The sequence below is a fragment of the Cyanistes caeruleus genome, chromosome Z (genome assembly GCF_971803275.1).
Source record: "Cyanistes caeruleus chromosome Z, bCyaCae1.hap1.1, whole genome shotgun sequence".
Classification (NCBI taxonomy): Eukaryota; Metazoa; Chordata; class Aves; order Passeriformes; family Paridae; genus Cyanistes; species Cyanistes caeruleus.
Window position 1 is genome coordinate 281,776 of NC_141732.1, and position 25,840 is coordinate 307,615.

General features: G+C 49.1%; 1 protein-coding gene and 2 long non-coding RNA genes across 3 annotated transcripts in view; 1 reads left to right on the forward strand and 2 right to left on the reverse strand.

Moving 5' to 3' along the window:
- Nucleotides 1-4,651: 4,651 nt before the first annotated feature.
- On the reverse strand, nt 4,652-13,992 carry LOC147647955 (uncharacterized). Its single transcript, XR_015280147.1, has 3 exons — nt 13,896-13,992; nt 8,778-8,908; nt 4,652-8,351 (listed from the first exon to the last, which is right to left on the reverse strand). It is a non-coding gene; the product is annotated as an uncharacterized LOC147647955 (long non-coding RNA).
- A 3,253-nt stretch (nt 13,993-17,245) lies between these two features.
- On the reverse strand, nt 17,246-19,526 carry LOC111941626 (uncharacterized). Its single transcript, XR_015280146.1, has 3 exons — nt 19,402-19,526; nt 18,565-18,669; nt 17,246-17,379 (listed from the first exon to the last, which is right to left on the reverse strand). It is a non-coding gene; the product is annotated as an uncharacterized LOC111941626 (long non-coding RNA).
- A 100-nt stretch (nt 19,527-19,626) lies between these two features.
- The window catches only part of ZCCHC7 (zinc finger CCHC-type containing 7), an 86,845-nt gene continuing 80,631 nt past the window's right edge, over nt 19,627-25,840 (forward strand). The window contains exons 1-3 of the mRNA XM_086867133.1: nt 19,627-19,859; nt 22,770-22,879; nt 24,548-25,264. Of these exons, the coding sequence (XP_086723259.1) occupies nt 22,870-22,879; nt 24,548-25,264 (727 nt within the window). The 5' untranslated portion in view covers nt 19,627-19,859; nt 22,770-22,869. The remainder of the gene's footprint in view (nt 19,860-22,769; nt 22,880-24,547; nt 25,265-25,840) is intronic.

The following is a 25,840-nucleotide window of genomic DNA, read 5'->3' on the forward strand; positions in this document are numbered from 1 at the left end:
AAATAGGTGTTATGATAAGGGATTGGGGCAGCAAAGACTTCCTAACAGCATTTTGCTAGATTTTCATAATGTGGATCAGAAGCAACTGGGATGTTCATCTCACTACTGTGGACAAGCAAATGTCCCTTAGACAGGAGCCTGTCCTGTGTGATGTGTCCCTGAACTGTCCCATGAGCACAGATCCTGCTGGAAGGGGCATGTGGCTGGAATCCTGTGGGATCCTGTGGCTGGGGACCAGGACCAGAAAGGTGGTGCAGGGATGCCTGGGAAGGGATGTGTGACATCAGCAACACGTTGTGCAGAGCTGAGGCAGAGCAGCTCTCAGGGGCAGCCAGGGGATTTCCCACACAGCACCTGCAGCTGGGCTCACTCAGATGCCAGGAAGGAGCAAATAACAGGCAGGCATGCATAGAGGTCTCATATTCTGGTTCTGGTGCTCAGGCTTTCCATTAGCACACCATCCTCAGACGCAGCTAGAATGGTCCTGACAAAGGGGAGATGGCCAAATCATGACAGAGGGGCAGGCCTAGTGAATTACAGGCTCTGTGAATTACGTCATTTGGGTGACTCCACACTGTCTGGCCACAGCATCACAGAATGAGCCAGGTTGGAAAAGACCTTTGAGATCATCGAGTTCAACCCAGCCCTAACAACCAGACCATGGCACTCAGTGCCACGTCCAGTCTTTTTATAAACCCCTCCAGGGATGGTGACTCCAGCACCTCCCTGGGCAGCCCATCCCAGTGCCCAGTCCCTCTGTCAGTGAAGAATTCTTTCCTGGTGTCCAACCTGAGCTTCCCCTGGTGCAGCTCGAGGCTGGCTCCTCTCGTGCTGTCGGCGGCTGCCAGGACAAAGAGCCCGACCCCCAGCTGCCTACAGCCACCCTTCAGGGAGCTGAAGAGAGAGATGAGGTCTGTGCTGAGCCTCCTTTTCTCCAGATAAACACCCCCAGCTCCCTCAGCCCTTCCTCACCCGTGCTCCAAGCCCCTCACCAGACTTGCTGCTCTTCTCTGGACGTACCCCAACCCCCATGTCTTTCCTAAACGGAGGGGCCCAGAGCTGGACACAGCACCCACAGTACTGGTCAGTGCCAGCCTGGAAACCTCTTCCACAGCAACACCACCTCTGCTCAGCATCAGCATGTTTCTGAGGACTGTATCTTGTGTTTTGCATTCAGTCAGGGTACTCACAGTCTAGGCCAGACCTGTCCTCCTTGCTGGTGCTCTCCCACCCTGTTGAACTCTGCTGCTTGTGCTGCTTGCCCACCACTGCTCAGCAGGGCATTGCTCTGCTCACCAGGGTCAGAAGAGTACCTGTTACTCAATGGGGGAAAAAAAAATAAAAAGAAAAAGAAAAATAATAAGAGGCACTTATTACTTGTACCTTATGAGCACCTTATGAGTGATTTACTTTAACAGTTTGGGAAGTTTTCTTGCCTTTTCATGTCAAGAATTAACTGTCCCTTTTTGCTTCCGCAGCATTTCTCTCACCTGTTCCAAAGCTATTACCCTCTCATACATTGTCATGCAATGAAACCAAGCACTTTCTTCCCCTGGAAATGCTTCTGGGTACTATTTCAATCCACTGGGCCTTGAAGAATGTCCAAAGTGGCAGCAACAGTTTCCAGAGGGCCCAAATCCTGCTGTGTCTTGGCATCTCTCATCTCTTCACCTTCGTTACTTGCAAAGCTGGGAGCTCCACCCCTCCCGTGGAACATAAAGCATTTGTTCCCCCACACCCCACATACAAGCATGGGAACAACGTGTGCATGGAATTCCACATGGAATTTTTCGGTGGAGTTTGTCCTGCAAAGGGCCCGCAGGATGATGGTGGATGCAGGCTGTGCAGGGTGTGAGTCACTCCTATTGGCTCCGCTACAGACAGCAACAGGTCAGGGTGTTTTCAGTTCTTGCACTCCTTTGAGAATAATTACCGCACAAGATTGTTGTTCTCCTCTCCTTAGGTATTTTTGGTGAAATTTCTCTTTCTTTATTTGCATTCACTCTGATTCTGCAGGGGTGCGGGCTGTGTTTGGAGCAGTTGACAAAGAGCTCTGCTCTTTCTCATCACACTGTAAATGGTCATTAGCTGGGGACTTTAAGAACAATGCAGAAATCTATTTCATTAACACCAGATTCTGCTTACCTCCAATTATACAGCTCTATGAAAATTACCAAGTGTGAAATATAAAAATGTTGTCTTGTAATTGAAGCTCTTTTTTAGGCAAATTTTGAAATCAATAAGAAGAAAATTAAAAAGGAGTGGTTTGATAATGCTTACCCTGTTTGCTCAATATATAGCTATAACTACCATGAAAAGCCATTTGCTTCATGATATGTTCTGCAGGAAAGAATATTGAACAGATCTGGAGAGGCACTTTAGACAAGGGTGTGATATAAGAGGACAAGGGGGAATGGCTTCCCACTGCCAGAGAGCAGGGCTAGATGGGATATTGGGAAGGAATTTTCCCGTGGGAGGGTGGTGAGGCCTCGTCACAGGGTGCCCAGAGCAGCCCTGGCTGCCTCATCCCTCGAAGTTTTCAAGGCCAGGTTGGGGCAACCAGGTGTAATGGAAGGTGTCCCTGCCCACGGCAGAGTGCAGAACTGGATGGTTCTTAAGATCACTCCCCACCAAAGAGTGCTGTATCACTGCCCACTCAGCTGCTCAGACTGGAGGACTCAATTTCCACCACCTCCCTTTCTCAGTCTCAGAGATTTGCTTGAACTGTGGCTCCAGGGATGAAACAGTGTCCGAAAAATGCCCAGGTATGCTCCTCTCCGCGTGGCTCATGGCAGCCTCATGGCATAAGAGAGACTGTGAAGATAAACTCTCGTATTTAGCATCACTAAAGCGGAACAAAACATTCTTTAGGGGAATTTCCTCACTGCTTTTACAGCTCTGCTCTGATATTTACTTCGCTCATTAGTGCTGCTATTTTAGTTCTGTCTCTATTTCTTGCCCTGTGGGGTATGCATTATTTTGAGTATTGCGACCAATTTGGGGGAAGTTTTTCAGAAGTTTTGCAGCAAGGCCCAGGGGATGTCATTAAACACTTGTTTCCCAAAGGACAATGGCAGTTGCCCAGCTGGAAGACCCTTCTGGAAACTCCAAACGTGACAAAGATCTTGTTTTTTGATAGGGCTGCCTTTCTGTCTTTGCCTCCCTGCCTGTAGGAGTTTCCAAAGAAATCACACATAGAAACCACAGTCCAAACTGCACCCACACCACAGGAGAGGTGGAACTTGTCACCTTGGCGAAGGAAGGTGTTCTGGTCTGGCCAGGAGGTCTGTGAGTCCAGCTGGGTGTGTGCACAGCAGCTTTGTATGGGTGATCAGTGGGTGCTTTCCCATCTCTCTGTATCACTGCCTGATCCAGCAGAGAGTTCAACGGACAAGCTACCACAGTGGCACTCTTCAAAAGTGTGCCTCAGTGTATCTCAGCCTGAGAAGGGAAGTCTGGTTGTACCAGATGGACAGTGAGGGAAATTACAAGGAGAATAATGCGTTCAGTCTGGAAAAAAAGGCTTTAACATGGAAGAGGGTGCTGGTGGGCATTTGGGGTGGAGGGAAAGGGTGATGAGCAAGGTAAAGATCAGAAATCTTCCACTGCCATTACTTCACCCTTTTGTCTCAGATTTTGCCACACTTTTTGCTGAAAGCCCTGCCACCTTGGCTCCTGTGAGGCTCCTCAGGCGGCCAGCCCTCTTCAGAGAGAGCAACACATTTCACATGGGCAGGGCTGTAGAGGAAAATATTCAAGTGGCAGCTTCTGGACATGAAAAGCTCACAGTAAGTAAGGGGGCTCCATGTTAAAAGGAAAAACTGACTTTTGCTAACTACACTCACATCCCGTGCCTGGCGACCCGACAGCTCTGACTGATGAGGTTTCTTTCTACTGCCTTATCCACCGGAGTAACACTTAGGCATGGCAGGAGTTTTGATGACTGCCATGACTAGGGACTTCAGGAAGGAGCATAGGCATCCTAGAGGGCAGAGCGAGCCCAGCCTGTCTCTGCCTGTCCCCTGCATCAGTCAGCCCCAGGCTGGCACTGCCTGAGTCAAGGTGAGGGGAGCAGACCCACCTTGTGCTTTATCATTGCCTCAACAGCAAGGACCTTAGGTGCTCCAGAGAGACAGAATACAAGTGGGACAGCTTGTCCCCTCTTTCCCCCCAACCCTCCTCAAATCCACGCTGACTTACAAAGGTCCTTTGTAAGGAACAAGATGTCTTGGCCCCAGCCTGGCTTCCTGGCACTCTAGCAGCTGTGCAGGCTTTGCCAATAAAGACACCTCACAAACACATTCCTTCTCCTGCTCCTAATATTGTGGGCTGGTTTTGGTTTCTTTTCCAAAAGAATACCACTAGCAGGCTTTCTCCACCTATCAAAGCATTCTTAAGAAGCAGTCATGGTGAGATGGCAGACCTGAAATGCATTTCCTTGTCCTGTACAGGTAAGCCACCTGACTCTCATACTAATTAATTGTATGAACACAGTGAATCCAGCCTTGCAGCTGGATGAAATTCAATCTAACAACTTCATTTTCTCTGGTTCAATACCAGCGTTTTAAAATACAAAGTTCTGTGTATTTCAGTCTTTAATCCAACCTTGAGGATGGAGGCCTGAAATTTTGAAACCACACAGAAAAAAATATAAGGACTTTTCTACTTGCTGTATTTGCTATCTGAATATTGCAAATAGTTTTAAAAACAGAGTTGTACATGTATATCAGATATCATTTGAAGTAATGAGTGTATTTTTCTAATTTTCCCAATGCCAACCTAACAACCCATTTCCAATATCATGCATAATAATTAATTTGTTTTCTGTATAGTAATAAGATTAACAACTTCACATTTACATGGGGTACTGAGTTATGTTCAAATAAAATAAGTTCTAATGAGAAAAATTGGAAGTGGCAGCAAATCAATGTTCCACTCAGCAATCCAAGTTTATGTGTGTTTGTCTATCTTTCCTGCATGATTTTTGTCAAAGTTCCACTGTAAACAAGATAATTTCTTTCATGTTGGGTTAGCCTGGGTAAATATGTTTAATGAACAACAAATACATTGTAAACACTGAAATAAATCTAAATACCTCAGAAAACATCCTGGAAGCTATAGGGTGATTCAACAGACAGTATGCTAAATAGGAGGCTGCTCTGTGTGAACTCCCCATGGAGAGAAAGCTGACACCCAGCATGGCATGATTTCAAACTAATTCTTAAATGCTTTATTTTAAAATATCTGCCGATACAACATGCATCTCTCAAAGTAGCTTCTTTTTGTCAATCAAACTGGGGAATTTGCTTTCCTTTCAGTAAAAATTGAAACAGTAGCCGAATCCAGTGAATTCCAACTAAGCAGGACAAACACTAGGGAGATTTGTGTTTTTTTCTAGAAATGGATATTCATGGAAGAGCCAGTGTTCCACTACCCTGCAGTGCCTGTCTGAAACTAAACCTCCAGGATTTGTCCTAACAGCCCTTTTTCCAAGACTCCCACTTAGGCTCACATCCCTCAGACACTTCTGTAACACGGTGACAGACACGCTGCTGCAAAACACAGGCGTGAGTAATTTTCCCAGAGTATTTATGTCCTGGCACTGCAGACACCCTCCAGCAGCGAAGGAGCCTCTGGTCTGTGCTGCCTTTCACAGCCAAGGAGCTGAGCTCTGCCTGCTGCGATGTGGGCCAGCAGCTGCTCTAAACTTCCTGCACAAATGAAGCCCCCTATGGCCAGGCGAAGCCCGGACCTCTTCCCAGGGCAAATGGGCCAAAGTGAGGCCAGCCTTCGTGCCAGAGCATCCCCAGCACAGCTCCAAGGACAGTCCAGCCCAAACTGACAGATGGAGAGCAGTGAAAACGAAGCAGCTATTAATAACTTATTTGTATAGTTTCCGGAACACTTGTTTCCTCGCCTAATTATAGGTGACTCAAGGTTCACTGCCCAACTGTATGGCCAGCACTTCCCACAACACCTTCAGCTGCTGACACCTTCATGAGATTTTAAGAGTCTGGGCTGAAATTTTCCACATTGTGTATATGATACAGACTAAGGTTTACCTTTTTGGGATTCTGTTTGCTTGTCTGTTTTAGGAAAAGCTTTGATTAGAACTAATCATTTCTTAATGATATAACAATCACAGAATCATAGAATATCCTAAGTTGGAAGGGACCGATAAGGCTCAGCAAAGCCCAACTCCTCACAATCACTGGTGGAATCCTAAGACAATGATTTTTCACAATAATGTTTCAGAACACTGCTTTGACCATTTTTGCCATGAGAACTTCACTTTTTTTTTGGCTCAGGGACTCCCCCATGCTATGATAGGTGACATATCTACCTTTCCCCACAGAAAGCTGTATATGCTTGAGGACGCTGTGAACTGCTGGTTCCTGTATGATGTGTGGACATTAGACCACTGGCTGTTCAAATCCTCAAATTCTCATACACTGAGCAGCATCTTATATTCCACCTCCTACCTCTCACCACCCCGGCTATGTGCTGGCTTCCTAAGGCTGTCAGCCTGGTCTGAACCCTTTAGCCTAGGCTTTGGCCTCCCAGGGAAGGAAGCAAGGCTCAGCAGCCGAGAGAATTTAGATCCTTCTCTAAACATGGGACTGTGATATTCTGAGCACATAGTGCAGCCTGTCTGCCCACTGACAAGAAACTAGTCTGTCTCTCCACCACAGGAGCAGCCTAAGAGGCTTTCAGAGACATTTCTTGTCTGCGATGTGTGGGGAATTCAACTAAACCAATACCCTATTTGCTTCCTCCACCTTCTCCTAGACTCATAGAACCGTTTAGGTCGAAAAAGACCCTAAATAGCACCTAGCAGAGAGAAGTCCTGCCCTCACCTTGCTCCAGCACTGCCAAATGAAACCCTCTTGCTATGAAGTGTCCTGTGCTTTTCTGGACTACCCTGCTCCTATTGTGTGCAATAGCTAGACTGGCTTGGTCACCTTGAAGAGATCAGCAATTTTGCTAATTCCATTGCTGAAATAAATAGCAGCCTAACTGGACGCTCAAGAGGATGTTGAGCTAGTTATCTACTACTTATGTTTGCAATGGAATTAGCTCAAAATGCAACGTTTGAAAATTGTTCCACATACATCATCATGATCATGACATTCCTGTACTGGCAGACATCTCTACCACCCTGTTTCTCAGCAGCTCAGGAGTGGTGGCAGCCCTGTGGCCCCAGTGCCTCCTGCCAGAGCAGCAGCCATCACGGGCTGGCTTCCCATTGCCTGGAGAAGGGCAGAGAGCTTTGCCTCCCCAGCGATGTGCTGCCCTGAGCCTGCTTTGCCTAGGCTTCGTGTGTCCTTCCACAGGAGACACGCTGTTCTGCTCCTGCAGTGTCCCCAGGGATGTGCTTCTCCAGCTTCAATGGCAGAAACCAAGTACCCCAAGGTAGACACAAGCAGACACCTCACAGAGCAGCTCTCATGTGGATGCATCATCACCTCAAAAGACTCCTCTCTGCCCAGCAAACACACTTGCATGCCAGCTTTTTGGTTTGAAATCAGCATAGACACTGTGAATCCAGAGATGTCCGGTGACAAGTGCCAGAGACTGTGCCCAAACAGTGGTGCCTAGACGTGCCACCATGGACATTCCCTCCCACAGGTCTGCAGTGATGGGCAGGAGTTCTCCTGGAAGGCACCTGCACAGAATAAGGCGGGAGCAATGAAGCCAGGTTTAAGCTAATTGGACGCTGTTAATCACACAATTCCTTTTGTGTTTGTGCTCCAGAAGGGAGAAGTGAAGGAAGAGGTGGTGGGATGTGTGGTGGCCCTGTAGCTAATGTTGCTGTATCTGTCCTAACAAGTGCTGGCACAGTTGTGACACTGTGACAGCTCCAGCTGTCACACAGGCAGCTCAGCTTGGGTTGCTTCTGGTAGTTTTCCCCCTGCACTGGCTGCACAGTGTGTGTTACCCTTCCTTACTGCAAGCCTTGCAGGAGACACCTGGGGCCTGGCCCTGTCCCCAGCCAGCTGCCCCTGAAGGCCCTTCAGATCAGCCATAGCTTCACAAATGCCATGGGGAACAGTGACCAAGCTCTTCAGGGTGCTGCAGGGGTGAGGCTTCACATGCCTCATGGTTGTGACATACCAGAGACAAGTGGGTTTGTCCAGGTGTCTCTGTCCAAGTTGCTGTTCCACCTGGGGGTGCAGACCACAAAGCCCCTGGGGTTGTTAGTCCTCAACATCCACAGAATGGTATCAGGAGAGAGGAGAACCTGAGAGCTCACTTTGCCGTCCTGAGCTCCCAGCATCACTCTTCTGGTCTACCCATCCTTGGAGCAAGAAGAGCAGCCTCTGCTGGGATCTTCTTCCCATGCACAAGCACTGCAAAGACCACCAAGAAGAAACACAGCGCTGGGAGCTGGTTCTGGAGCTGCATGGATTTGGGCATAGGGTTTACATCACCAGCCTGAGCAGAGTATGTTTCACTCCCCAGGTGCTGCCTGATCCAGTCTTCTGGCAGAGCCCACCCTCAGCCCCCCCATCAGCACTGCTCTGCTTTCTGCCAGCTCCTGGCAGAGCTGCTGACACCAGGGCTGGCAGGGCTGGGCAGGGTCTGGCCTCCCACACTGACAGCTCCCGGTGCCAAGCCAAGGGACGCTGTGGGGTTCAGGAAACAGAACAGGGGCTCACCTTGCTGCAGAAGCAACTATGGGGTAAGCTGGAAAACTAGTTGGGCTGGATTTAATTAGAAAATCTCATGCACCAAAGACAGATAATCTAGACTACAAAAAGTAGACCTACACTTACCAGGAGTGTGACCTCTGGCATTCATTCCAGCAGATGGATTGATGATATTGTCCCAGATTTGTGAAAAAGCAGGGTAAAATCTCTGCTGATGTTCCTCCCAAAGTGAGATCAACGTGAACAATTGTAAATCCCTGGAAGAGAGGCAGTTAAAGAGCTCGGTGAATCCCTTGAGGATGAGAAACAAAGCTGAGACACAGGCAGAGTGACCCTGGGGCTGGCAGCCCAGACCCTCTCCGAGCAGGACATCCACAGCAAGGGGAAGAGGGGAGAATCGAGCGCTGGGACCATGCAGACACCTCGAGTACTGCAGAGGGAGGAGGGAGCAATGGGCAGTGCCGTGGAAGCAGAGGGCTTGCTCTGGTTCTGTGTCACCTCCACGGTCCCGTTCCACCCCTCTCCTCCTGCCCAGGCCACACTGGGGTCAGGGGAAGGCACCCAGGGAGGAGCCACACGGGGTGTACAGGGCTGGAAACTTTGTGGGCCCAGGCTGCATGGCCTGCCTGAGTTGTCCAAGAGATTGAGAACACTAACTATAAGCACCTTCTTGGAGAGAAGAAATTTGACAGAGGGAGCTTCTCAGTGCAGCAGGCAGAGCATGACCCAGCATTCAGAGCATTTTGGGCCAAGGCTAAGTCAGTCTGAAGCAGAAATCTCTTCCACAGGCACCCAGCAGGAACAGTCCCTTTCTCACCAAAGACTGAAAGGTGCCACATGTGTCAGGTTGTCTGTGCACACCTCTCCACACCTCACATCAGGGAGCTGTGCTCCAGGGCATCCTGGAAAATTTGTTCTGCAAGCACTTAAAATTTCATCATCTGAGACAGAAAACTTGTAGGAAAAGCAATGTTAGAAAATACCAAAATCTTGGTTGTAAAATAACCAGACAGGAATATCCAACAGCTGTGTTTGCTAGCGAGGGTATTTACCAGCCTAAAGTCATCACTTCTTCCCATTGCCTCAAACCTTCCCAGTAACTGGAGAGACAGGCACCATGTCTCCAGCTGGCACAGACTGACTCTGCTCCAGATCTGTGCTAATACCCTTGTTTACATATGACCTGACACACTCTTAATGCTAACAAGTAAATAAAAGCCTGTGGCTCGATTTACTATGCAATTACACTTGCAAAATAAGAAGGAAAAATAAGCTTGTATTAAGCACTGATACACACATTTTATTCAAGCACAAGTGGCACATGACAATGTGGATTTGCCCTTTGAGATGTCAGAGTTTAATGAAGTAGGAGAAATCCTGCAGAGAGTAGCACAGGACTTAGATTTCTCCTTATGAGGATTAACTTCATGGCCCTGTTTAGAAAAACAAACATTTTCTGCAGTAAATGGAAGTTGTCTCCCAGCTCAGGATAGCCTTTTACCATCACTGCCAGATTACTTTGTCCCCTGCTGGCCTGTTCCTGACAATGCACATATTTGTAGTTGGATCCACAACCCCTTGGGTCACAAGGCCCCAGGGTCCTGGAAGTGACAGATCTCTGCATGCATAAGGTCCAGACCATTGTTCTTTTGCAGAAAAAATAATATATGCTCATGTCTATGTCTTTTTCTGGTGAAGGAGACCTGCAGCCTTGTGGAGTGCACTGCAGGGTAGCCCGTGGTTGAATAGTGGATCGCTGTCTCTCATGCTTACAGTGAAAGGCTGTCCTGCCTGTTGTTTCCTGGACAAAATGAGCAACACAGTGACTGTGCCACAGCCCCAGGGCATTGTCTAAGCATCACTGGAATTACTTGGCTTTGGTTCATTTCCCAGCAGAGACTTACTTATAGACTTTGTATGAGACTGTCTTTAGCAGCAGAACAGAGGTACTGCATGCAGATCATCCTTCTCTGCTCTTGATGCTCTCTTTGCTACCCAAAAAGGCACAGTACCTGCTCAAAGGACTCTGTAGATGGGTGCAGCCCAGTGAGCCCTGCAGACCTGATGGAAGTTGTCCAGCTGGAAAACTGGTTGCTGCATTACCCAGTCAGACTGATGTTCAGGCCAGAAGCTGAGCAGAATTCTCATTCTGAGGGAAAAAGTGACTTTCTTGGGACAACTCCTCTTTATGTTTCCACAAGACTTCTCTTGGAAGCCCCTGCTCAAGCCTTAATTTCAGAGATTTAGGGTTCAGAATTTCCTACAGGAAGTGAAAAATGTTCCATCACCTTCCAAATGAACAGGTGAGCTATGGAAGGTGATATGCACCTGGGAGTGGTGAACATCCCACAGTGAAAGCGCTTGTGTGTCAGCACAAGAGATCACAGCAGACTTTCCACTGACTGCAACAGGTTTTGTGTGGTGACTTCAGGCAATGTCAGAGCCCATGAACTAAAGCCCCTGCAGTGGCCATGTGGCTAGCCCTTGCAGCAGTTGCATGCACTGTCACCAGCTGTTTGGTGGCACCTGGCTGGAGCTGGTGGCTTGTACACCACAAGCTTCTGGTAGGGTGGAAAGCAAGGCAGGGAGGAGGAGCAAGCAAGGACTAATGACACAGTTGCACAACTCAGTGTTCAGGGAAATACAGCTAAAAATAGTCCATGGGCTTGTTTGGGGTTTACATCAAGAGAAATCAGACTTTTGGCCTCTCTCCTGGTTTGACTGCAAACTAGAGATCTGGGGTGCTGCATGTTGCCCTGCTGATGCTCATGAACTCTTGCCACACTTGCAGGCATGGTGAGCAGAGAGCCAGGATACACCTCTGTGGCAGTGTGCCTCAGGGAGACAAAGGGTTCCATTGTCCCACCCCAAACCCCTTGTGAAGGGTGGCCCAGGTGCTCTGATCGGGTTTGAGTCCCTGGGGGGTTCTCCCTTGCTGTGCTTCTACTGGTCCCTGACCCTGAACTCCACCCTCAAGGGTGGAGATGCTCAGGGGTTCTGTCCCCCAAAAACCCCTGCTGTGCCTCTGTTCGGGGCTCTCTGTTCTGGACCTGACTTTGTTCCCGTGCTGAATAAATGGTTTCATGAACTGGGAGCCCGTCTCGTTGGTGTTTCATGCTGGTCCCCAGAATCCTGCGGCTTCCCTGGACGAGATCCTGAGGTTGCTGACTGCAACACACCTCCACAAGCCTGAAGGATTGTTTGGACAAACTCAGAACTCCAGCAGAAAGGTTTATCATGCAGAAGCCAACATCCTCCTGCTCCAACCTTCTACCTACCAGAGAGTGGGAACACAGGACAATTCAGGTGCAAGGGACGTCAAGAACTGTCTAAATAATCCTCTGCTCACAGAGGGGACAGCTATGAGACCAGATCAGCATGCTCTGCACTTTACTCATCCTGTTGTTGGGAGCTCCCCACTGTGGGCTCTCCACCATACTGGTCTCACGTAGCACCAATACTTGCTGCTTCTGCAGTGCAAACCCTTGAGACCAGAGGATGGAGCAGCTGATTTACCTTCAGGCAGGTGACTTTCCTCCTCTTCCTTTTGTATTTGTGATCAAACCAACAAAATCAAGCAATCTGGAGTCCTGGGTGGATCCTCTGTCATGCCCTTCTTCTCTCTCTATGTACATTATGTTTAGGCATAATCACCCTCCCATAAGGCACTGCCATTCTTACATTTTAATTAACACAGAATAACAAACTTGTAAACTCTGAGCAGATTTGATTTGGAACATGTTGATGCATTTGGCACCAGAAAGTGGGTCACTGATTATATTCCCTCTATGCATCTGGTACCTGTTGTTCCCTTTCTGCTGCCATGCCAAGAACACAGGTGCTAAAAATTGAACACTATTGCTCTGGATTTATATGTCTATACTACATTCAGTACACAACGTCTTAAACTTATCTCTCACCTTCTGATAGTGCTACTAAGCAGGATTATTACTTTTTAAGGTTGTGCCTTTTCCCAATAACCCCCCAAAAGGAATGAAGTCTTCCAAACAGATCCATGCATAAGTGAAAGGATAAAATAGAGAATTTAATCATAATGCTTGTGCATGGCTTTCAGACTGACATATGTACATTAAGAATATGTAAAAGTACCAATTTCATGCTCTGACAGCTTATTTCGCATTGATGGGGGATAATGGGGAAAATGCCATGGGAATGCCAAATGTCAAAGCATTACATAATGCAAAGCATTCACACATTGTCTCTTGGGCCATCACTGGTGTCTCCTTGAGGGAAATTTTCCAGCAAAAGAGAGAAACAGAGACTGGGCCCTGCCAAAAAGAAAATCGAGATCATGAAGTCAAAGCTAAGAACTATTGGCAGTGCAGCATCAAGTCTTCAAGCACAGAGTCTTCTCTGGCTTTGAAATGTCCTTTTGCTTCTGTCAAAGATGAAATACACATAAATTCATTTCAGAAACTGCAGATAAGCCCCAAATGGTTTCCCATGGAGGATCTGAACACTCTTACCACCACCACCACCCTCTTTTAAATAACTTATTTTCAGAAATTGTGGCTGTTCAGAAGAGTAGCTTCTCCCCTTAATTCCAGGACCCTCAACCCAGGAATGACAGCAGAAGTGTTGTTCTCTAGCAGAGGCTGCCTCAGGAGTGAGAGGAGTGCAGGACAATTACCTCCTCATCAGAGGAGTGATGTTATAGGTTTTGCCCTTAAAATGCTGGGGATTCTTATCTAATGGAATTGGGAGAGAGGCAGAACACTGTTGCAATTATTTTGCTCATTTAGTGAGAAAATTAAAGTGATTGAGGCAAGGAAACATTTTCTCTGACAAGGGTCAATATGTTGTAAAATTAATTCTGTCCTCGAGCCACCATGCCAGTGGCACTGTCAGTACTTTGATCCAGTGCCTGGGTAGTTACTTGCTCTGCCAGAGAAGACAGGTGGGCACAAAGCACACACTGCTGTGACACCAGTGCACAACATCCCTTGGTGCCTAATCTGTGTCCCTGTCACCCTCTGCAGACACTCCCTGCTACTCCCCTACACAGTTCCATCTTTACCCCCTCTTCTCCACCTCCCTCCGTGTTCCAGCTGCCTCCCACTCCCTGTGGCTCTTTCCCAGGTTCCTATATGCCTGTGCCTTTGGCCCTCTGCCCAGTTTCACCTGGCTGTCAGCTTTGGTGGCTTTGACTTCACAGAGCCCTTTCCCTCCCTCAACCCATGCCCCCCACTCCCCACATGCTCTTCTGGTCCTCCATTGACTCACACAGCTGAAACTGTAATTAACAAGCTTTGAAGCACTGTAGAGCTGGCTCCAAGGAGCTAAATAATTACACTCCCTCCTCTCTCCCGCTGCTCGGTTTGAAGGAGCAAAGTGGAGCACTGGGAGGAGGAGGAGTGGATCAGGTGGGGGGTGGGAATTTAATTAACTTCTGAAGTGCTCCTGTTCCTGCTGCAGACAGCTGAGGATGGTGATGGGCTGTGGCTCCAGAGGTTGCACAGGTCCAAACACCGTGTGGTGGCTGATGTCCCGATAGTCTGTGCCCAGACCCAGTGGCTTTGGGACCTGCACATCACTTCCACACTATGCTGAAGGGAGACACTCTCAGGGCACAGCACCTGAGGTCTGCCAGGGTTCCACACTGATGATTTTCAAGCCATTTCACTGTAAAGTCCATTTAAAGTGCCATTCCTGTGACACAAGCAAGGCAGTTTGCTGATGATGAAATGGGAGGCAAGGTGGGAAAATGTTATCTGCAGAGGCAAATGTCAGCCACCTCTTCCCTGTCCTGGTTCAGCTGTTCCTCATCTCATGGCCCATCTCTGCCCTGCCTCTCCCTGCCTTCTTACCTAGCATTTCCTGAACAGTTTCAGCCCTCTTCAAGCTGCCATCTCTCCAGTATTGGTTCCATATGAGGCCAGTGCAGAGAGTACTGCCTGTTCCTGCCTGGTAGAATGGAGCAGGTCCATCTTTGAGCTTCAAGGAGGATGACTGAGGTTCATCACCTAAAAGTTTATCCCTTTTACTGGATCGGGACAGAAGAAAAGGGAGTTCATATACTCAGACACACAACACAAAAAAAAAAAAAAAAAAAACAAACCATCAGTTGCATCTTCTAGGTGAAAGCAATATGATTGTCAGGAAACAGTCTGTGCAGGTCAAAGGAAACTCCCCTGGGCACAGCTGACCAGAAGCAAGTACAGCTCACTTGACTTCACGAGTCCAGGTAAAAAAAAAGTCTTTGGCAAGACTGCAAAATTCGGCTCTTAAAAAGAAGATCTTTGTCCAAATAGATTTAATTAACCTCCTTGCATGACTATATTTTTCAATCACATCCTCAGGCTGCTTCACAATGGAAGAAACATCACCCAGTGTTTCCACCACGGCCAAGTGTCCTGAGATTTTCCTCAGCAACACTCTTGGACAGGGTGTCACCTTCCAGCTGGGTATTCTCCCAGAAATGCCAGGTGAAGCTGCATCTCTCATGAGCCTTTTCATCTCATAGCGTTGGTGTCTAGCAAAGTTAGAGGTGCAACAGCCCTGACACGGAAACTTTATTCATGTGAAATACTGCTGAGGCACATTCTGAGTGGTTTTTGTATCGTTACCCTCAGAGCTCTTTTCTGCCGTTTCCTTCAGCGTTTAGAAAAACGCTTTGGAAATAATCAAATGGAAAACATAATTTCGGGGTCCTTTCTGATGGCTGTTGGTGCCAGCGTCAGAGCCAGCGAGGGTCCTCTCACGCTGGGAGGCGAGCGGAGGCTGAAGATGCTCCGGCGAGCAGCATGGGGCTGGCAGAAAGGCGGCGCATTCTGGGGTGCCACCTGCCGGCACCTGGGCCGCCAGCTGACAGGTGACATCCCCGGGAAATGGCCCTCTCCCTCCCTTTCTCTGAGCACCTACAGGTTTTGGTGGAAAGAACGACGGTCTGCACCCGTCTCCCGCCATCTGGAAGGCGCTGTCCCCCAGCATTTGGGGCTGCTGCAAAGCCGCCTGTCCCTGCAGCACGCAGGGGATTTCCCGCAGGCTCCGGCCGGCTTTGAGCCGCTGGTTCGCCGTCCGAGCGCGGGGCAGGCGGCCGCCGAAGGGACGGGCGTGCACGATGGATGCTCGGGTCGCTGCACTGACAGGGCTTCTGCTGGGTCCGAGCGAATGGCAGCGGGCAGCAGACCCCCCGCACCCCTCCCCGGGGAGCCGGCGGCCCGCTGCCGAGCGAGCCCTGCCGCAGGCTCAGCCCCTGGGTCGGGAGAGAATTCCAGCTCCCAGCACAGTGCCCAGTCAGCAGCAGAGAAAGTTGCTCTCAAGCCAACTGCTCCCTGCAGCCTTGCGAGCCGGTTCTGGGCTTCAGGAAGATGCCTCCTGCCACCCTGGACAGCTCAGAAAGCTGAGAGCTGCGCAGGAAGAGGAGGCATTCTCCGGGAAGCAAGTGAAGCCCCTCAGCTAAGCTAAGCACAGCCAGGGATGCTGTTCAGCACTCACAATGGGGTGCCAAAGGAGTGATACCACCTCATCTCCTGGCTACATGTGAGCACCAGGACCTCAGGATCTGTGCCAAGCTTCTCTCCCATCATGAGTGAATCACTGGCTCACCAAAGATAGCATGTTCAGGCGAGGTGGGGGACAGTTTGGGCTGGGCTCAGGTGTGCAGCAGGTGAAGCTTGTCACTCCTACCAAGAAACAGTGCTTAGAAGCAAAGGCAGCAGCCAGACTCAACTAGCTTGAGTGACAAAGGGGTGCAAGGGTGAAAGTGCCAGGGCCTGAGGATCAGGCCTGAGTCCTGCAGAATCAAATGCAGGCACATCTGTCCGCTTCTCTGCAGCAGCAAAGTGCCCTGCAGCACGGCCAGACTGGAGCTGTGCCATTCCCATCCAGGGTGAATGATGTCCCCTGAGCTGTGGTGGCCCTGGGGCAATGTGGGAGAGAGTCCCTTAGTTCAGGTGACTGGCAATGGATGGCTTAGAGGCAGTTGCTGACTTTTTGCTATGATGCCAACCAAAAGAACTTCCTTTCAGGGGCAAATCCAGTAAGAATGGGTTCTTGCAAGTGTAAAACAACCGTAGTCAGTGGAAAATCCAAATGCTCTAATCTTTCTCCTTCTGTTTCTATAAATAGAGAACTATATTTCCTGGAAATGCTCTGGGGAAATGTACCTGACCTGAGGTCTTTCTCCAAACATGTATTTTACACCATTTCAGTAGCTGCACAGTGAGGGCTGGTGGGGCAGGGCCCGGTGACCACTGTCCACCCCACCACCCCAGCCAGGAGAGGACTGTCCCATCTCCAGGAACCTCCCTGGTGAAGGGGACAAGCCAAGGCAGTGGCAGGATGGCAGCCTGCAGAGAGGGGTCAGGGTCACTAATTTGGGAAACTGAGGTCAGACACAGGCAGAGTTCCAGGGGTCCTGACAGTTGCATAATGTTCTGCAGTTCCAGCTCATCTTTTAATCATCTTAACAGCATATGTTTTACAACAATTATCTGATATATTTGACTAGGTTTCATAACATCCAGCTCATCTTTTAATCATCTTAACAGCATATGTTTTACAACAATTATCTGATATATTTGACTAGGTTTCATAACATCCATTTAAAGCATTTAAAACATTTTTGTTTTGAAAGGTGCCATGATAAGATCAGAGCAAAGAAGGCTAGTACCAGGTGTCACAGCTATGTCAGGTTCCACTTGCTCTCTGTCAGAAGATAACACCTTCCTATTTGTGAGCTGGTTTTGTTCACTTCTTCCCAGACCTAGAGCCAGAAGGATCAGAGAAACACATTATTCTGCCTTTCAAGAGGCAGTTTTGCAGCCCACACATACCTGCCTGTGCTAGCGTTCGCAGAGGCAAATCACAGGTCATAATAATATACCAGTAATGTTGGAAATAGAGTACTAGCACTGCATCAAGGAAACCCCCAAAGTCTGAAAGGCCTGTAAAAAATGAGATGGGAAATGAAAGCTCTGGGCTCACTGGATGTGGCAGCACAGGTGTGTCTGTCTGCACAGGCATCCCTGATATCCTCAGTGCAGTGGGGCAGCATGGAGGGGCAGCTCTGTGGCTACAGGGCAACCAGGCACAGCACTGTCCCTAAAGCAGCACACACAGCTGGAATCTTACCCAACTCCCTGCATCTTCTCACTCATCCCCGTGTGCCTCTCCTGCCCCTCGGGGGCTCTGCCTGACTCCCTGCTGCTACCTGCTTGTCCTGGGGTGATTGTGATGTTAAATTGTATCCCATTCGTCCACCTAGCCCAGACACAGGTTTTGTATTCTTAAAGCTTCATCTAAGAGCAAAAGTGAGTGGAAAAGAAGCACCAAGTCTGTTATCAGACTGCACTTGCTCCCCCCGCATCGGGAGTTTTGACTACAGCACAGACAGACAACAAGACACAGATCACCTTGGCTTTCCAGCTAGCCGGAGCAGAGAGGTCTTCCTGGACTGTTTTCTTTCCCTTTTTCTGAAACGAATCGAACCTGCTCTGGACTGGGGACTCGGGGGAGCACCGGGAGCTTGCACCCGTGGACTACCGGGAGCCCAGCCTGGGCAGCGGCATTTTCCAGCGCCAGAGGGACTGATAACAGAGCCAACACCCCCAGGAAAGAGACCCTCTGAGGTTTGTCATCTCTGCTGAAGGGCGAGAGGTTTTGTAATTTGATATCGTTCATTCTTGTGCTGAGTAGTGCTGTGCCTGTGAAATAAACAGGTTTTTTCCACTCCTCTCAGAGAAATCTCTTCCCAAACCGGTTGGGGGGTGGGAGAAAGGGGCCACCTGGATTTGCTTCCTGGGGAGGGCCCCATTGGAGGTTTTCTCCCAGATTTGCCCTAAACCAGAACAAATACAGTGCTGCAGGTCAGCCTGCCTGTTGCACTCACAGAAGCAGAAGCACACCACATGCACCCCTTTTGGCAGTATTAAACAAGATGTCTGTTTACATGGGCGACAGCTCCTCTCTGCTCTGGGTACATCCTTGTATGTGGAGGTCCTGGAGCTCGCCAGAGAAGCTGGAGCCCTGGTCAGGGGATCTGTGTGTGGAGCACCTGGAGAGAGGCAGTGTGTCCGTGATAAACAGGCACACACCAGCACGTGCAATCAGCACCAACTATACCACCGTGCTGCTCAGCAAGTGGGGCAGAGCTGTGGGGCCTAGCATCAGAAAGGTGAATCCTGTGGGATTTGTGCAAGCTCTCAGCTGAGGCTGGGCCTGCTGGGTGCGGGTGTGTCTGTAAAGTGCTGCTGGGGACAGCGGGCAGGAACAGCCGCTGGACAGAAGAGCCCAGCGAGGAGAGCAGGGCCTCGTCCTGCGTGTAAGCACACACGTGTGGGCCTGCATGTTCAGCCACAGAGCCTTGTGAGGGCCTCAGGGCTGCAGCATCTCTGACATGGAGGTGGACCGATAAAGCTGGGGATGTCCAGCTGGAAAAAAGAAGGCTCTGGGCAGATTTTAAAGCCCTTTCTGACGTCCACAGGGGCTCCAAAGAACGGGAGAGTGACTTCTGACGGGGGTTGGAGTGACAGAACAAGCGGAAGGGATTCTCACTGGCAGAGGGCAGAATTAGATGGGATATTAGGGAGAAATTCCTCCCCACCTGGCAGGCCCTGGCACAGGGTGCCCAGAGCAGCTGGGGCTGCCCCTGGATCCCTGAAAATGCCCAAGACTGGACTGGGCTTGAAGCAACCCGGTCTAGTGGCAGCTGTCCCAGTCCATGCCAAGGGGGACTGGATGAACTTTAGGATCCTTTCCCACCCCGTCTCCTCTCGGATTACGCTACCCGCGGTGGCTCCGGCCGCTCCGCACACGGAGACGCGATCCTCTCACAGGACTGTGCTGCCGGGCAGGGCGCAGACCACACTCCTTGGTGGAGAGGCTGGCGAGACTCTGGCAAGCCCCGTCCCCGCGCACCCGATTTTGGGTAAATTCTCCCCAAAGCCGGGCCCCACAGCGCGCCCAGGCCGCGGGGACATGGGCGGGGCTATGGGCGTGCCCCAGTGGGCGTGGCCTCTGCGCGAGGCGCAGGGCGGGGCCGGAAGCACGTGGCCGGACGGCGGGGCCTGGCCACCGCCACTTCCTGCTCGGCGGGTCCCGGCGCGGCCGGCGCGGTTCGCCGGCACTCAGGGAGTCCTGGCACTGAGCACCGGCGGCGGGGGAGCCAGCCAGCCAGCCAGCCAGTCGGCCAGACAGTTCCGGTACCGAGTACTGATACCAACTGAGTTCCGGTATCGGCTATGAGTGAGTATCTTCCGTGACTGTCGGTACCCGGCCCCATCCGGCTCCGGCACTTCCCGGCCCGACCGAAACCTCGCCCTGCACGGCGGGCCCCACTCCTCAAGGCCCCGGTTTCCCCTCGTGCCGGGGAGGCTTCTCCACCTCAGTGGCGGCTGCGGAATCGGGATCACCCCGCGGTCCGGCCCCGGTGTCTGGCCCAGCCTCCGGCTGCGGCGTGTCCCGGTCCCTCCGGCAGCCCCGGCAACGAGCCGCGGTCCCCAGCGGCCCTGCAGTTCCGGGGGAGGGCTCTGCGTCTGGCCGGACCCGCGCTCCGCGTGCTCCCTCGTCCGCCGCCGGTGCTCGGGTTGTGCATCCCTTTTCCCCGGAATGTCCCTCCCCTTCCCCGGGATCTTCATTCCTGATTTGTTCCCACTCGCCAAACCACATCCAGCCCTGGGACCCAAGGAAAACCATGTTACTCTTAAACATGATTCGGAAAATGCCTGTGGAAAGAAAAAAAAATCTTCTGAAAGGCTTGAAGTAAACGTGAAATATTTTGTTATTTTTCAAGGTTCGGGTGTGGAAGAGATATTCCCGTGATCTCTTGAAGGTATAGCTGCCACTAGAAAAATGCTGACCTCTTCTCCAAGGCTTTGTTTCTCTCCTTGCACTTCATTTAAACAAAGTCCAGAACAGTTGTGTCTCCTCCAACGGCAAATGGGACAAGGATAGCGTTTGCATCTCAGTATTTAGCCAAAAATCACTGTTAGATCGTGGGAAATGAGGACAGAGGCTGCTCCCAACCCACCTCCTGACACTTTTCCATGTTCCTCTGTAAGGACTTCTCCAGTTCAGATGGGGCAGCCACAGGTGGCTGCTGGCTGCAGTCTCACCTGGGCAGCAAATGAGGGTTGTGCCTTTCTCAGCTGCTCTGAGAGAACCACGTGGCTGCTCCTGTGAGGCACAGCCAGGCTGGAATCACACTGGGTACAGAAACAGAGCAGGGGAACAGTCACCTGACACTGGCTTCTGTTAATAAATATATCTTTGGGTAGGTCTTTATAAATACATTTAAGTACATTTTCCTGCCTTCCCAGATGTGATTATCATTTCAGTCATGAGCTTCAAAATGATCATTTTCTCATGGAATCCAGGCAGTGCAGGGTGCAAAAGCAGCTACAGCAGCTGAAGTGATAGGTTTTATTCACATGCTCTGGAACATTTAAGTTCTTTGTCAGTTTCATACTGTCTGTGCCTTTGCAGTGTCTCAGCAGTCTGAAGCACCAGGCAGTTTATGTATCACAAATATAACTAAATTTAAAGCTGACAAAAATTCTGGCTCCTCCTGTCCCAGTATCTGACCCTCTGTTCTGATACACAGTATGGTAATTTTCTTGACAGAGCTTTCCTTTTGTCGTTGCTATCATTAACAGCCTGACAGTAGGGTTGTATTTTGTGTTCCAAGGCAGTAGAGAGCATGTTTGCTTCTCTATTCTCAGTGCAGCTGTTATCAAAAACTAGATCAGTCTAGATCTGACTGGAGATCAAGATGAGAATGAGATAAATAAGGAAATATTTTGAATTCACTGATGATTTGGGAAGGGAACAGTGACTTTTTTGTTTGAAAAGTCACATGCAATGGAAGAAGTAGTCTCTGTGTTTTAGTTTTCATTTGAACTTTTGAAGAAATCTTAGTGTTTGAATTTAAGCATGATGAGCTCTTGGAGCTGTTAGAACTTGAGAAAGCAAGAACAGCAGAAATGCTGGAGTTAAGCAGTGGAAAGGAGGGGTTGAGAGGGAGAGTCAAGGTAAGTGAACAGGAATGACATGGGAAGGACTCTCCTGAGCTTCTTACTTCACAGTCCCTTCTGCAGATGAGTGGGACCTGAGCATCCCAAACCCCCTGTGGGATTTTGGCTGAGGTGTTCTAATTAACTTGTTTGTTTTTTCTTGTTTGCTGGCCTTGCCCTTCCTCCCGGCTTCGAGTTGCCAGTGGCACCTCCCTTTTGCCTGTGTGGTGCAGCTGCCATTCCTGTGGCTGCATCACATGTGGGATGTCAGGTTTCTAATGGGCCAGGTGAAAAACACTGGCAAGCAGTGTTTGAAAATTATACCTGTCACTGCCAACTGCAGCCATGTGCAGTTGTGTTTGGAAATAGCTAGAAGGAACTCAGATGTCTGTGATTTTTAAATTTTAACATTGTAGGCGTTTACTTGAACTGTTCTTACTTAGGGGCTGCCTGAGAGGCAGTCAGGTGCTTTTGAGGAAGGTTGTGCTCTGGGTTCAGGCAGGAATGGGATTCCTCTAGGTAAAGGAATGGGGTTCAACTGCTGCCAGAGGTTTGAAGTTTGGGTTTGTTTTTTTTAAAGTCAGGTAATCTAGCTCCAAAGTAAGATGTGTCAGTGTGTTGTTGCTCCCTGCAGCCTATCAAATCAGGTAGTCTTTGCAGGACTAATATTTTTAATGTGTTCTTCACACTCAGGTGTGAGGAGTGTCTTTACAATAGTCCAGCTGGAAGCAAGATGTGTGTGGCACTTAGAGGTGAGCACCAACTGACAGAGCAGTGACCCTAGGGGTCTTTTCCAGCTGAAACCCTTCTGTGAATCTATGGAAAAGAATGTTTGCCAATAGTCTAAGCTTTTCACTGGCAAAAGGAAACCTGAAGTCACAGTCAGGTCTTTCTCTGAGTTACTTCTGTGAACTCAGTGAGAGACTGCTTCAGCCTGACAATCTGAAAAACAGCACGGCTTTGTTGAGCTCCTCTTCCCTTTCCTTGAGGCTGTATTTGTGTCTGCTGTGATGTCAGATACCTGACATGGCTGATTCTCTTTCCTGAAGAGGAAAGGCAAGGCTGTGGACTGAGTGTGAGAATGGTGACCAACAAGTTTTCAAATCATGTTGTGGTGCTGATGTTGGATGTTTCTTATTTCCAGTGGCCTGGCATACATGCTGAGCAAGAGGAAGAGCCCTTCATTATCCCAGTCAGTGTGGACCTGAGAGGAGGAGGAGCTGCTGTTTGACCTTCTGGGAAGGATGAATCAAGGTGAGTGTAGTCTTGCTGCTTGTTTGTGTCATGCTTGCCTGCACTGTGAAGTGTCCATGAGTCAGCTCCCTGGAGAGAGAGAGACATCAGTGTTGTTCAGCTGCAAGTTCTAGTAGTGGTCACTGCTTACTATGTGTGACTTCATCCACTGTCTGACAGAAGTGGAGGAAGGAGTACTTGGATTCAGTTGGCTTTTGGAGTATCACTGAAAACACAGCATCCTCAGGAGGATTTGTTACTCTCCTACATTTCTGAAGGTCTCTTATCACACCTCATAACCACATGTTAATATTGTGAATGTGCTTGATTGGAGCCCTGTTCTCGCTATGTGGATAGGAACAGGCTGCAACCTGTTTGAAACAGGGACCCCATGTGAAGTTGAAAAAATGTTGAAGTTCGGGGCCTGCATTTGGTCTGTCAGTTTTTAAACTACGGCCATTCAGGTGCCATTGTTTTACTTTTTCTTCCTTTCTACAGCATTGTAAGCTAGGTGATGGTGTAAAGTAGGTTTATTGTGTCTACTACCACCTTGTTCTTTCATATATTTAGCATATTAGCTGTTATGTTTATGTTTACTTAGGAACCTGAGTGAGAGAGGAGAGCCTTCATAATGAGAACCTTTGGGTTCTTTAAATACCATCATCACACAAGTTACCTCTGTACAAAGTTCACAAATCTGAATTTTTTTGTTTGTGTGACTAAGTGGATTTAAACAGTATCATGAAACTCTACTTCCCCAGCCATCTACTTCTTCCATCTGTCAGTTTTCATGTCTGAAGAAGCTGGGTGACTTCCATGGGAGTAACTGTAATGCAGAAATACAGACAGACTTTCAGAGGAAGTGTTCCATTTCCTATACTCCATGCATCATGTGGTCACGAGCACAAAGGTAGTCTCTCAAGGAAGCAAGGGTGACTTTAGAACATCCTTGTATTACCTGTCTTGCAAGGGAGCAGGCTATGAGCTCTGAACACACTCACTCTTGGGCTGGGATCATAGGATAGCTGAGTTGGGAAGGAGCCTCTGGCAATTTCAGCCCTGGCTTACAGCAGAGTGACCTTGAGCTGCTTGCTCAGGGCTGTGCCTAGCTGAGGTATGAAGGTCCTCAAGAATGGAGGCTCCAAAGCCTTTCAGGCACACAGACTTACATTTAAGTGGAATTCCCTGTATTTTGTGACCATTCCCTTTCAAGTTCTTTCTGGGCAGTGCTGTGGTAATTCTGTCCTGTTTACTCCCCCTGCCCCAGGTGTTTGTGAGCATGGATAAATCCTTCTGAGCTTTCTCTTCCGGTGCAGTAGCAATCCCAGCTTGACCTTCTACAGATATTCTAATCCCTCAATGGTTTTATTGGCTCTTTGCTGCACTCACTCCAGTACTTGAGAGCCCAGGGTGTGTGCAGCATTCTGGGTGTGGGCGTGGAGAACTCATAAATGCCACTTTCAGAGTAATTGCGCTGAAGTAGTAGTTATGGTGAATACAAATGTATCCTTAAGTAGCTTTTACTGTTCCACATTTGAGCACAGGTAGCTGTTAAATCTGCTCAGTTTAATATTCTGTGTACAGAACTCTATAACTCACACGAGCAATTTCAAGACGATCAAAGGTATCATTTGGAGGCTTATTCTGGACATATGACCATTCTAATGTATCTGTTTGATTTTTTTGTAGACTCAGGCTCTTCACTTTCCAGAATGTTTACTGGGTATGGTGATCCTGAGAATACTGAAGTGTATGAGGACGAACTTTATCCTGAGGAGTCATCCAGTGAGCAGAGTGTTGATAGTGAGGTGGAGTTTCATCTCTATAGCCAGATCCACTATTCCCATGATCTTGGAGAAAACAGTACAGTGGAAATGGATGAAGAAGCTGATGTTGGAGAAGTCATGGGTCAAAGTTCAGGTCTCACTGAGAAACAGGAGGAAGATGAGAAGACATCTCATCAACTCACTGAAGATGGTACTCAGCTTTCAGATGAGCCTGAGGTCATTGTTCTGTCCGATACACCAGATGAAGATAGCATCTACAAAAGCAAGGCAAAGAGGTCAAGATGCTCTTCAGCTAAAGGTAAAACACGCATCCACCCAGTATCTTCCACACCAAATCACACCAAAGCTGCCAGATGTAAAGCCCCGTGTCCCCCTGCGTCTGGTGTGGGCACACCGAGGCAGAGAAACAGCACTAGTGGGAGGCCCACCCCAGTCGGTTCTGCTGGACCTCAAGCCATCCAGGAAGTGTTGGTGATAGACAACAGCTCGGAGGAGGAGGAGAGCTTGATCTCTGACACTGATGACATTGAAAGCTGGATGCTCCTGGGAGCTGGTGCTGATGACACGGATGGAGATATCATGTTGAACCTGGAGGGCTATGCCACCCCTGTCAGCGAAGGTTAGTGCTTTTTATTGCCTTGTTGGTTCTTGTGTGGAGACAACAATTTGTCTGCAGTGACACTGATGTCAGTACTTGAAAGATGAATACAGAGAGCAAGTGAGTGCATGGCAACGGTTGCAAAGCTGTGGTAAATTAAATGGTCATTATTTGTACCACTTCAATACCTTTATTTCAGCAGCATGGCATGTGGAAGGGAAAACAGCATTTTTCCTGGTAGAAGTAACATTAGAGTGATGGGAACTGTGAGCTTTTCAACCTTGCCATAGATTTTATATTTCCAAGACTGTATAAGAAGTTGATATATACCAGACCAAAGACCTTTCAACTCAGGCCAGGGATGAGCTGTAGGTGACTGCCCCCTTAACACCCTTGACAGTTCGGGCTGTTCATCTGAAGTTGACTGACTTCTCGTGTGGATTCTGCACTGAATTCAGAGAGGTTTCTCCCCAGCCACTAAAATCTGACATTTTGGTGTTTTGAGAAACATTCTCCCACATAGCAGCAAAGAAGGTCCATAAATGTGGTGGTCAGTGCAAGAGAGTTTAGGCAAGCCTTTGTAATAACCATTGTGTG